Source organism: Watersipora subatra, chromosome 9 (assembly GCF_963576615.1).
Source record: "Watersipora subatra chromosome 9, tzWatSuba1.1, whole genome shotgun sequence".
Taxonomy (NCBI): Eukaryota; Metazoa; Bryozoa; class Gymnolaemata; order Cheilostomatida; family Watersiporidae; genus Watersipora; species Watersipora subatra.
This window is the reverse complement of record NC_088716.1, coordinates 41,126,628-41,140,455: the sequence shown is the minus strand read 5'-3', so window position 1 is coordinate 41,140,455 and position 13,828 is coordinate 41,126,628. Positions and strand designations below refer to the sequence as shown.

Below are 13,828 nucleotides of genomic sequence, written 5' to 3'. Positions count from 1 at the left end.
AATTACACAAAACAAATAGGGTAAAAGTTGGCCTTCATCAGTAAATTGTGTTTACTTTCCCTTTAATGTACCTTAACCTTAGTTTTTTGTAAGACTAGTATTCATAGAGAAGAATGGTAATTTTATTTTTCACAGTCAACAAACAAGTTTGGAACACAGGCTATCAGTAACTTTAGAAGGGCCAACTCTCAGGAAAAGCAAAAACTCGTGTTTGACAAACAGTATTACATGTATATTAAAGACTCGCTAATGCATAGCCTGACCGTGTAATTTCACCACAATATCACGAATTGGCGCGTGAGTAGCGATCGGATTGTTTCTCGACTGTTGGAAAAACGTGGTTTCACCAGATATCTCTTTTATCTCTCTATTTGATGTCGGTTGCAGCATCGAAACCTTACTACGGTAAATGGAATTTCTGAAATTAATTGGTTACAAGCGATCTACACTATTTTTATATTTTTTTTATAGATTACACAAATTTGTATAGCCACAGCTAAACCAATTCAGACTAGCTATCCCAATTCTATCGTTTTCAAAACTCCAAGGCGATGGCATACTGTACGTAGTTTTACTGCGAATTTATTGACAAATTACCACATTTCCTTTTTGTTTCTATTCAGGTTTTTAATTATGCAATACAAGACTTTACTAATGTAGCCGCCACTTTTATTAGAATATCCCTAGGTTTTATTCTGGTTGTGGTTAATATTGTTTGGAAGGTTCGTATCGCTATTGTCTATAACATTGTTATCCGACTATTGATGGAAATCTTTACAGTGCAGTGCCTTAGAACAACGATTTTAATAATTTGGATGGAGCAGACTATGCTTTAGGAATATTTTGAAGCGCTCTAATTTAGATTGCTCGCTTGCTTTTAACTCAATAAGGGCCAATAAGATTATGTACGACTAAATACGATTTGTTATAGAGTGCAACTGATAACTGTACGATTCGATTTCAGTGTGCAGGAGAATCAGTGGTCTGACTTTAAAACTATTTCTGAGTAGTACGTTGAAAGTAGGTCTGAGTTCAAATTTTCCTTTGCTGTATTTACCAATCGCGACGATATTACTATGCTACACAGTATGATCTATGTTCAAGAATAAGGTAGGCTTTATCCATAGATATAATAAACCCTATTTATATACATGTATTTATAAATCATTTAAACCCTAAATATATATTTATGTTATATATAACACTATTTATATATTTATAAATCGTATATATATAAATTTATAAATAAATTTTATAAATATATATATAAATATGTATATATATAAATTTATTTATAAATTTATATATAAATTATTTATAACCCTATTTATATATTTATAAATCATTTAAACATAAACCCTATTTATATAATTATAACTAAGGTTTATTATATTTATGGCTTTATCTATATTTAAATTATGCGCCTTTTATTAAAGGTTGACTTGCAACAAAATTCACATTACAGTTATTTGGTATCAAAAAATTCACCATGGCTTACTCTGCTGTGTTGTAGGTGCAAAATATGTGGAAATGTGATTACAAGCTCTTAAAAGCTAAAAAACGAACAGTTAATCGCCGCCATCACGTGTTCAATCCATTTGATTATTGGTTTGACACGTGATGTTTTCACGTGAATTGAAAGGCCAATAAAAGGCTCAATATAAAACTTCTCGTAGCACTAGTTTATGACAAACATATCGAGTTCTACAGAAAAGCCCGTATCAAATATAGATGCTTGCTACTTCACAGTTTTGTTTCAGCTTGGTCTAATCGTCTAGTGTAATCTGATCATGTGAACCATACTTCCTGCCAAACAGCACGAATAATTTCTGCAGCGTTTTTCGACTATCACAGGTGACCAACAGGCTCGTCATGTGTATCAGAGAATGATATGCACTTCTTCGAGCTAAGGTTAAAAAATTAAACGAATTTTCACGGTAGGTTTTGAGATATCAGTGCTCAAAGTGACAGCATTACAATGATGATGAAATAGACTCGTAAGGACAATAGACATGGTTTTATTGAATGCGTGAAGTATATTTGTGAAAATATTTCGACGATTGAGGTTGCATGAAAGTGTAAATGGAAGTCATCTTGTTCAATTACATCCCAATTGAGCCGTTTTGGAAAGAGATTCTAATCTACAGCAGTTTTGTGATGGCGGCGATTAACTGTTCGTTTTTTTAGCTTTTAAGAGCTTGTAATCACATTTCCACATATTTTGCACCTACAGCACAGCAGAGTAAGACATGGGGAATCTTTTGATACCAAATAACTGTAATTTGAATTTTGTTGCAAGTCAACCTTTAAGCATTAGGCAAATATAGTTTAAGCAGTACGGTTGAACAATTTCAAATGTTGAATAAATAATGAAATGTCAAAATTATAATAGATTGTTTCTCATAGAACAGGTTAACTTGTTAAAAAATAAACACGTTTGGAACTTGCAACAGTGGTCTGTAGGCCTTCTCGGTTAGCTAGCAAGGCTAGTCAGACAGAGAAATCTAGAACTTTAGTGTAATATAATTATTTTATCATTTAATAATTTAGTGTGATAGAGATAATTGACCGCATATATAGTACAATGCTACAGGAAGACCTTTGAAGTGAAAACTCATTTGTTTATTTAGTAAACCTGGATCCTCATTTCAAAAAGACCTTCTGTAGCAGTATACAAGCAGTCCAACGTATTCACACAGCAGCAAGCTGTGTGAATACGTTGGACTCTTCTTAGAATTGTTTCATTGGTTCATTTTCAGGATTGATAAAGAACGAGATAGGTTCTTTATTAATCCTTTATCAACACACGTTACAGTCCTTATTTTTGATGTATAGAAGAGATCAATATTGGTTCTTTTACTCCACTTCCTGAACAACAGCTCTTTCTTACATAATTTCGGCTCACAGTAAAGAGATTACAGCTTAAAATGAGCTCTTCATACCATTACCGTAAAACCTCTAATTGAACACTATGGTGCTTTATTTTTCAACCCTTCCTCTCTAGTGGCACTCAATTGGAGGTGGCGTTCAAATAAAGGCTGGCATTGTATTGTTTAAATGATTCATCAGAACTTTGGGAAAATTAATTTAGCCCTTTTTTGGGCGAAGCGAATGTTGCCTATGTTTTGCCCTCTTTTTTCCGGTGGAGCGGTGTTAAAACTTTTGGATTCAATAAATTTGCCAACTTACCTCTAACTTGTCAAAAATCTCTAAATAAAATTTGCATTGGGAAGCCGAGAGATATCTTTACTAGTTGTTATCTATTGCTTGAAATTAATCCCAAGGATATCATAGCCTTTGCCTCGCTTTGCAATTTATTAGAGCTTTCAATTTTTTATTTCATTCTAAATTTGAAGGCATATTTTTATTTTGTATCTATATTTAACAATGTTGAATAAAAGCTGATTGCACTTATTAATATGTTTGCTGCAGGTTGCAGCCAAAACTAGCTTTTTATGTGCAATAGAAGAGTAGTTATGAGCGCCAATTGTTAAAATAACCGCAAGGATGCTATTAAATAATATGCTATAAATCTGCAAATTTATAAGTTATATAATGATAATCGATCAAATGCTACAAATATATATATTCATGAGCAAGTGACATGATTGAACCATATTTATATGACATCCAGAAACTAAAATTAACGTTTTTAAAACAAAAATATTTGCATCGTTTGCTCGGATAGCTGTATTCTGATTGTTGCTTTCGATGGAACGAACATCTTCTGATTGTTCACTACCTTCCACAATGTCTTCTGACCTCGACTGTTCTTCTGCACTGCTGAACTAGTCAATAGTTTTTAGTCAATCTTTTTGGCAGGGCAAAACTTTTACGCTTTGCGTTTAGCACAAAAGCAACGCACAAAAGTCTTGCTCGCTAAGCGTAACCATTGTACCATCGTAAATGTAAACCATTGTTATATATTTGTACTTCAGTGTATAAACCGTTTTTATATACATGTATTTTGAAGTATCAAGACTGGGTTAAACAAGGAACTACTATTAGCCTGAGGCAGTTGTTAATTATTTCTATGGTGTTGCTTTTTAGGTTTTAACGAAAATAAATGGATAAGCTTAAATGTACGGCCACACGTAACGACTTTTTCGTTGATTCTGACCGAAATCACGAAAAACACAGAATTCTTCGGCCGAAATTCACAGAATTATCTTAGGTGTGCATGCACACCGAATCGTCGACGAAGCGCTTTTAATTGGCTAAACAAATTATTAGCGAGCATGATTCTAGCAGCTTTTACAATTTATATAGTCCAAGAAATGTATTCCGACACACAATAAAAGTACCAGCGCAATTCGCCATTGTACGTACAGTGTAACTGCTTAGATTGCGCTATTGTTGATTCTTTATTGTTTGGACACTGGCTACAAATCGTTTCTTTTTTAATAATAGTAATTTCTTTTTTAGCAGCAAAAGTTCCGTTGTAGAAAGAGTTGCCATCTTTAACTCAATCAAGTCAGTTGCATCGTATGTACTATGTCAACTTGCGCTGGTACTTTTATTGTGTGTCGTAATACGTGTCTAGGACTATATAAATTGTAAAAGCTGCTAGAATCGGGCTCGCTAATAATTTGTTCAGCCAATTCAAAGCGTTTCGTTAATGATTTCGGTGTGCATGCACAGCTCAGATAATTGTGTGAATTTCGGCCGAATAGTTCTGTTTTTCGTTGATTTCATGATTTCGGTCAAAATCAACGAAAAAATTGTTACGTGTGGCCGTACCTTTAGAATGGGACATCAAGAAAATTAATTGTTATTAATGTAAACCATTCATTCTTGATACTATTTTGTGGACACTTTCTACGGATCAATTGATATTATGGGCTCGTAAAGATCAAATAATGTCAAAGTGATGGTTAAATGGAGATGGTGCTCAATTAGAGAGAACTCTATTTTTCAACCCTTCTCTTAACGTGGTGGTCAATTGGAAGTCGCATTCAAATAGAGGTGGCGTTCAATTAGAGGTTTTACGGTATATTAATGAGTTAGGTTAACTAGTTTAATATTCGCTTAATAATAGTGTCTAGAGAGCTGTTATTATCCTTATCCTTTGTTATCATAATAAGATTTATGTACCATGGCATGGCCAGCGCAGGCTGGTACATTTTGTATTATATTCTATGCCTTGTTGAACAAATATAAACAACTATTGTCTTATATGACAAAGCACAGAGTTTTCTATGGTTTGAAAGCGGAGATAATGCATTATTCTGTAGCTAGCTAGTGAGACGAGTGGAATAGAGTGAGCTGTAGTGTTCTTCTCAAAGACTTTGTCACAAATGAAAAAGTCGCTGCTCTACATCGTCCTCGCAGGTATGTGCAAGTGCTTTTCAAGTTCTCATCGGTGTCAGTAAAACATTTTTTTTAGCAATAACATTTGTTGTAAGGTCATTCTTGAAACATGATGAAAGTTAGCACTTGTAAGTTGTAAGATTGTTTTTATTGATATATAGTTTATATATATCAGCATGTTTATTGAGGCTGTAATTTAAGTATATATAAACTGAAGTGTCTACAACTTTTAGACGTTATAAAATCAACCACAGTAAAGAGTAACAAATTCAAGAGATCAGCAGCTAACCAAAACATTTGTAAATGCACATTTACCATGTTTTAATCAATGTTTTGGTTTCGTGACTTACCCGTATGTATGTAAACAACTGTTATACTGTTTGAGAGGTTTAAATACTCTTATTTAGCTTGTATGAAGCATTTGATGCTGAATAAGTGAACATCCAAAGTCCAATAGAAGTTCTGTGATGCCCACAGTCAGCTTAGATATATCAAAGCTTTTCAAGTCTTGCAGTTACGCAGCTATTTCCAAATGCACCAAGTGTGATACGAATATCTCAGTTTTGACAAAGCTATATTATAGGCCTATCAACAATTTTATCGGTAGTCACTAAATATGATGAACCATATTCAAAAGTCTAGTATTCACAGGTTTTATGCACTCTGATAAAATGGGAAACACCTACAAGTCTTTTCATTTTGCTTTGATTGTTTTTATTTTGGTCACGCTTTGCCGAAGTGCCCTTCTTAATATCTTTATTTTTCTTATGGCTGGTGGTCTATTTACAGCATCAATTAATCAGACTATAAAATGTTAGAATTGGATGCAGTCAATCTGTAGGAAGTGGTTGAGTAATTGAGACCTTATGAAACACTTGTATATAAATTACAGGAGTATTTGCTGTTACCTCTGGCACCATATGCTATACATGTGATGACTCAGATTGTGATGATGCGTATGACTCACCAGCGGGACATGAAATTCAGTGTTATGATGACAGGTTTGCTCTAGAGAACGGGGGCTGCAGCAAGGCCAAAAGCACTGCCAAAATTGGAGGCCGCATGGTTTCAAGTGGTGAGTATATTCTTCTACTAGTGCAGAAAAAGTCAGTCAAGACTAGTAGAATGTGTTATTTACGAAATGGAATCCCTTTCAGCTGGAGACAAAGATGCCCTACATTGATGGTTAATCCTAACAGTATTTCCCTACTGGCTTATTAAAGCCTATAATATCAACTTTTCCAAGATGGCAGTGAGGCTTAATAATTGCCTATACATAATGTATCGCAGTTGACTAACATACTCCGTGTTCTCCTTCCATAGTTTTATATTGAAAGGATATTTATTCCAAGTCTTAATAATAATTGTTTTGATATCAGTGGTAGCTTCAGGTATTGTTAAAAAAGATAGAAATGATGCTCAGCTGCAGTGGTTGATGAGAGGTAATGTATATAATCAGCTAGTGTTTCAGCACTGTTCACCATGCTGGTTTTTATCCATCATTATTTATTGTCATGAGTTGGTTACATAAGCTATACCATTTTGTTGTTTGAACATAATACAGTCATCATTTACTTGAGGAAGAGAATTGAAGCTAACCTCTGGTCATGAGATACAGCTTCGACTAACTCTAGCACTTACACTAATCAACAGTCATTTGGTGTTTTAGAATAAGTATGCATATAGTTGTTCTCTAAGTGTTTCAAAAGGATAAACCTGATGATCATTCACAACACACTAGCTTAAGTTTGTTACCTTGCCGTGTGTCACGCTTTTCAGTGATTAAAGATGGGATTGCGTCAAATTTTAGTTCATTTTAACAAAATGTATTGATTTTTTTATCAGTTGATATGTTGTTTGTTGTTTTAGGCGATCTCATTGTCAAGATATTTGAAGATTAAAATCAACAAAAATTGATCGCGATAAAAAGCTCAGAAAAAAAAGATGTGCCCAGACTCGCCCAAAATGATGTACATATATATAGTGAAACAGTCTGTTTCTGTCCCTTGTATTCACATCGACTTTGCAATAAAAGTCTAGTCCTACGCAGCTCTATTGGCATATATTTTATTTTGTAATTGCTCATGATTGCTAGGATGAAATTTTAAATCTAGCTACAGATACATTATTATAAATGTCTCAAATGCCTCAAATAAGGGAAATTAAAAATTTGTCATACTACTTTCCTCTAAATGCTGTGTAAACATTTGAGTCCCGGCTACGATTCTACCAGTTTACAGTCATTAGGTCGTCGAGTTAACTTAATTCATCGCAGCCTTTGTATCAGCGAAGTTCTCAGTTGCTATCCACACCAGAAACTAGTTACTAAATAAAATAAGCAAGCCGCATCTTTGAAAATAATATGTTTGAATATATGGCGGAACCATCCGCATCCCTAAAAAAGTCATGTATAGTCAACCTTATCTAGTCATTATGCCTATCAGTATCAATTTGTAAAAAAAATTTACTGGTCACATTTTATTAGTTGATTCAAGTACAAAACAAATGATTTTATGAGTTGACCGAATTAGTGAGCGCAAAACAACATCAATTTCTTTGAAATCAATTAACCCACCTATTCTGGCAAAGGGTTAATAAAGCCATTCTTGCACCTGGTTGGCAGTTTGGGACTTACCTGCTTTCAATGAGCAGCGTGAAGCATAAAAATTTTTGAGCTTTTAATTTTTGGTCCGTTGGAATTGAGTCGAGCTATGCAAAAGTACCGTTAATACAGCTTGGATTACACTCCATAAATCCATTTATCAGACAAGATTTTAGCACAGATGGTAACAGGGCTATGATGTATTGAATATTTTCTGCAAATCATGTTTTGCATTATCTCCAACAATATTATTTTATTATATAATTTTTACAAGCCAAAAAATTTTCATCTCGGCATAAAGCTTTTATTAAAAACATCTATCCAAGCCATGTTCATAGTTTCAGCTCATATAATACGACAACTTAATCTACTGCAGCAAACTCAAACAAAACATATCATGGTTTGTGCAGCACACATTCGTGTCTCTCTTTCCCATTTATGGCAGTTTACAGACTGACGTAACTGCTTTGCTGGTGGTGCCACATGAACGTCATGCAATCAATAAAACAAATGTAGATATGTAGACATTTATAGCTATGTCATTCTAACACTTATCTACTGAATGCTTTCAATTTGGGAGTTAGATAGATTGCTGGTGTAATTTTCAAAATGATTAAATGTTTAATAAAAGCATAAGTACGCCAAGCCAACAATTCGAAGCTTTGTTTCCGAGAGTTGAAGATGAGCATCGATCAATTGATTTTCCTCACTTTCTGCAAGTGAGAAGTGAACATAAATTCTAATCATAAGTCTAATTTATTAGCTAAAAATGCGAAAGAAAATTTGAAGCAAATATTATAGCTAGGTGAAACAATAAAAAAGTTATGAAACGGTGATTGGTTATCGCAAAAAGTTATAATTTTAATTATTAGTAAATGTATTCATGAGTACTAAAATTATTACTTTTAGTATATTTAACCCCTGCTCATTAATCTAAACCATTATATTGCTAGATGCTATAGATTAATTTAGAAGCCGTCAATTTATCAATCAACATTGTTTATTTTGTAGCAAGAACTCATTGTGCATCCGTATCACGCACGCGTGCACAGGAAGTTAAATTATAGTCTCAAACGGAATATAATCTGAATGTAAACATAACAGTATATATATAGGAGACTCAAAGTTAAAGATAACTTTACCTCCATTCACCTATTTTCTTCTGCAGCATAACGCTACTGATGCCTGTCAGCTCTAGACATAAGCTGTCTGCCCCAATCTTTAACCACCTGATGCTCAGAAAACTCTGAGTCACCTTCGCTCAATAAAACATGTCGATGCAGTAATTCAGTACGTAAATTAACGATGTCAATTAATTAAGTAAATGTCCAATGTTGCTGCACTATCTAGTAATTGAGTAAAATCCTTAACAACGAGAATCATTGAGATCACAGACAACGCGTTTTACAAGTGATAAAATTTATCATGACCTATATGAAACATTTCGTGCTGATGATTGGCTAAAGAAGAGATCTTAGATTTATCGCTCGTGGGCTCTTTTCATATGTATCACTATATACGTCACGAATAAAGCACCCGCTTGAATCTGAACGTTTCAAAAGATGATCTCATTCAAACGCTGATATCTCTGAACAGGGTTAGTCTACAAAGACAAAAATTACATCAAATTGTAGCTGATATTTTAGCCTTTTATTGGTCTTAATTTCATTTGATCGATTTTTTTGACGCAATCACATCTTTAAATAAGAATAAATTAGAAGTATCTCAGTACAAACAACAGCTGTCCAGTTTTTTTCTGTTTAAACACGCTGGCAGAATTTTTTTAGAAAACTCTTGATCTATAATAAAAACACATTATTGTGAATTTATATTATTTAGTGTTTATTTTCAATATATATATATATAAACATGAGCTGTCAATTGCCTCGGTAGAAAAGTAGAAACTAAACAAGGAATACACAACCGAGGAATTGTCACCAGTCTCTCTAGTACCTCATGAATAATTTAATCATTGCATTAAAGCATCTTCCATTATATTCAATTAAGAGTCACCTAATAATTGATGCTAATGACTCTACAAAGGTTACTGATGCTGTGCATTGTCTTCCTTCAGTTTTATTGGCTCATTTATGTTAACATTTTAGTGGTGAGGTCATGTGGAGACATATATGATAATAGTCAGTGCGCTAACAAGGATCGTGAGATCATCAAGAGTGATGGATACAACTACCGTGTTTCTTACTGCTCATGCCGTGGGGACAGATGCAACGGTGGACTGTCTCTGAGTTTTCATGTTTTCTCTGAGTTTGTGATTTTATTGATCAGTTTTTTTCTTTTTTGATCGCGTTGGTGCGCACCTGTGATAGCACTATAATTATATTTTTGTATTTTTAAAAACTTTTTAGTGTATTAAGAAGTTATTATTCTATTATTACAATCAGCATAATAATAAAAAATTGGAAGGCTATCATGACATGTTATCTAATGTCTAAAAGGCCTGCTAAACTGATGACTAGGGGGACATGTTTTCATTGGATAATAGATTGAACAAAATGCTATTATCAACTGTTGTCTGACAGTTTTGGGCCCATGAAAAATCATCAGGTGTAATAAGTAACTGCCTTACTATTCTAAAATATGGCAAGATAGTTTATTGCCGCAGCTGGTAAAGTGGTGGTCTGTAGAGCCGAAGGTTGTGTTGGAATCCTGTTGAAAGCATTCTTTTTTCCAACTTCCAATCATGGCTATGGGCAGATGTCTCTTGTTAAAGTGAAGGTTACAGAAGTCACATGATTTCAACTGTTAAGTGTTGTAAGTTTACTATAATAAGAGTTATGTCTGTCCGTCCAATGCTATGATTGGAGGTGAAAAAAAGGATTACTTCGTACGGGGTTCAAACTTCACATCAACTATACCATACCAACTCTGTGACCAGTGCTCTATTCAACCACCCTTTGATTTTCCAAATAATTGTGCACATATTTATTACACTTGACTATCTCTCACTGCATACCAGACTGCCAGGTACTAGTATAAATAGTTTACAGCTCATTTCTTCACACTTTCTGTGCAAGCAAACTTTATTTTTAGCCAATAGATTCTTGGCAAACTTTATTTTTAGCCAATAGATTCTTGGCAAACTTTATTTTTAGCCAATAGATTCTTGGCAAAGTTACAACTAAAACTATTTAAATAGACAGAGCCTAAGAAGGCCAAACATTACATAATAATTATGATCTGTAGAAAGATTAGGTACACTCCGATAAACTAAGGAGGGTCTGATATTGATTTGTATAATCAGCCAGAATGATATATGCATGTATTTCTAAAGTTGAACAAATATGCAATAAATGCTCTTGCACTCAGAAGGAAGGGCAATATATAGTCAAATAGTCAAAGTAGGAGACAATATATCCTTTTTAGTACGACGCGTTCTCAAGATATGCTAGAATAATCAGAAGACAGTGCGTTATACATTAACACTCGAGTAAGTCCAGAATACCTATTGGTGAGATAAAGGACCTATATACTCATATTACCGGTTTGCGGGTGCTATAAATATTTTTACAACCAGATCAGAGTCAATATACATTGGCATAGCCAAAATGATGTACAGCAGCATATCTATATAAATCTCAGAGTCAATCATTTGGTGTGTCTAGATGAGCTATTGAAAACTAGGAATGACAGATTCAGTTCGCGCTGGATTAGAACTTGGAACCTCCTGATCAGGCTCAGGAGGTTCTGAGCTCCTCCTTACCAATTGAGCAACACAAGTTGCAGTAATTCATTAGACAATATGAATCATTATGTCAGCTAAAATACGCATAGCACTCTGGCTTTCGCATCACTCTAAGCTTGCTATCTCTGCTCTTATTACTAAGTTTAGCAATACGGATAGTAGTGTACTCAAATTGGTCAAGGGGGATGTGACAGGCTAATGGCAAGTAGCAGGCAACTACGCAACCTGCCACTATTTATAAACTGTTTTTAATACCCGTGCAATGCCGGGCATTTGGCTAGTACAAATGAGTACTGTTAGTATATGACTATATATAGTCATATACTAACAGTAAGTTTGGTTATATACTTAGATTACAAAAGTAGGGTGCAATGTATAAATACATAGTCAATGTATGTATCTCGCTGGAGAGAGTCAGAGAAGGGTGGAACGTACACTTGTGTGATCGGAGCCAGTGCAATTTGCACTCATACAACTACAGGTTGCTTTGGTTAAAGAAATGTATCTTCACTCAATCTGAAATGGATCTAATGTAAATTCAAGTAATGAAATGAGGATGCAATATATACTTCTATGATCACAGGACGATAGAATATAAATTTGTATAAATAGTTGAATACAGAATAGGCACTCAAATATCCAGTGAAGGGCGCATTATAGACAAGTATAATGAGCGGGAGATGCATTATATATAACTTTGCAGAGTGATCAGATCATAACATATCCATGGGGGATCAAAAGTAGGTACAATATCCACCAGTGGAGTCAGTCGACGGCCCACATACACTTGTATGAAAAGAGAAATGTAAAAGGTATTCTTGCATCATCAGTTAAGATGCAATAAAGGATTAGGGATTTTTGGGCATGTTATTATCATACCTGTGGGCATGTGCCTAATAAAGGATTTAATCTCTCTCTTTCTCTCCTTCTCTCTCTCTCTTTTCTCTTTCTCGCTCTATTCTTTGTTTCCTTTTCTCTCTTTCTCTTCTTTTCCTTCTCTCTTTCTTTTTTCTCCTCCTCTCTCTTTCTATTTCCCCTCTCTTTTTCTCTATTTTTACTCCTTTTTCTCCTTCTCTCTCTTTTTCTCCTTCTTTATCTTTTTCTCCTTTCCCTCCCTTTTCCTCCCTCTCCTTCCCTTTTCTTCCTTCTTCCTCCTCTCTCCCCTCTCCCTACCTCTCTTTCCTTCTCTTTGCCCTTCACTCTATTATCACTCTCTATGTTTATTATAGGTGTAGATGGATAAAATCTAAACATATAGGTAGTATGTTCACAATGTAACAATATGTTCACAGATTTTTTGATGTAGTTGGTAAAAATGTGGTGATCTGGAGTATGTGATCAATAGTACACAAGTCTTAGCATATCGTTGCCTGTCGTCGGTATGGTAAAACAGGAAATATATATGAACGACATTGATCAGATGACAATGACATGAGCTTAAAGTATAATAACAATGTTTTCTTTCATTTTATGTAATATCTACATGTACATTGCCTAAACAGAAACTTGTTTGTTAAACACTTGCTGCAAACATGATCAATATGTTTGAACCATGTAAGATTATTACTTATGGCGGAGTCAAGGAGTTTTGTTGATCTCCCCATAACAGAATGTTATTTCTACACGTAAATTGAAAAATGCAACATTCATATTGAGATGACTAGTTAACCAAAATGGCAGCCTTTGCAGTTTGATAAGTATGGTAGTACCCAATGAACAGTTTTTTAAATATTAGAATCACATTTCTGTTTCAGTAAGGTAATTTTGTTGTGACTTCAGACAAAACAGTTTCATCGACATATGCATATGTGGTATACTTAACAAAAGCATTGTAAGCAAGTCATTTATGTAATTCGTGTAAACTCATGCTCATTAAAAAGTGTAAAAGCACACATAGATCCTGGCAGCACTCCAATTGAGATATTCAAACTATTGGATTGAACATTCTTAACACCTGCAAATTTTTGCGGTCTGGTAGTACTTGACACTTGAGAGAGGCTATACAGTCATAATTGCAAGGAGACTAGTATTTTTAATACTGAGAAAACAACTTCAGCGCCTGAGAAAGGCAGTATAAATACTGAGGTGATAATTAAGTTGACCTATATTTAGATGAGGACAAATCACGTCACAAAAATCTAGCAGATAATAAAAAAGTTGCTAGATTATATTGGCAGTTGAATATCATAGAGTGTGGTTCTACCTATAGCCTG

At 34.3% G+C, this 13,828-nt stretch overlaps 1 protein-coding gene across 1 annotated transcript; it reads left to right on the top strand.

Annotated features, from left to right (window-relative positions):
• Positions 1 to 5,082: 5,082 nt before the first annotated feature.
• Positions 5,083 to 10,334, top strand: LOC137404462 (uncharacterized). The gene is made up of 3 exons (XM_068090673.1): positions 5,083 to 5,331; positions 6,203 to 6,385; positions 10,018 to 10,334. Exons 1-3 carry the CDS (start codon positions 5,298 to 5,300, stop codon positions 10,212 to 10,214), a joined length of 414 nt encoding a protein of 137 aa, XP_067946774.1. The 5' UTR covers positions 5,083 to 5,297; the 3' UTR covers positions 10,215 to 10,334.
• Positions 10,335 to 13,828: the final 3,494 nt, after the last annotated feature.

Bases quoted from the DNA above. Each gene is read 5' to 3' on its own strand.
- LOC137404462 (XM_068090673.1), top strand. From the start codon at position 5,298: ATGAAAAAGTCGCTGCTCTACATCGTCCTCGCAG. The intron at 5,332-6,202 runs GTATGTGCAAGT...TATAAATTACAG, and splicing joins GCTCTACATCGTCCTCGCAG to GAGTATTTGCTGTTACCTCT. The intron at 6,386-10,017 runs GTGAGTATATTC...TTAACATTTTAG, and splicing joins AGGCCGCATGGTTTCAAGTG to TGGTGAGGTCATGTGGAGAC.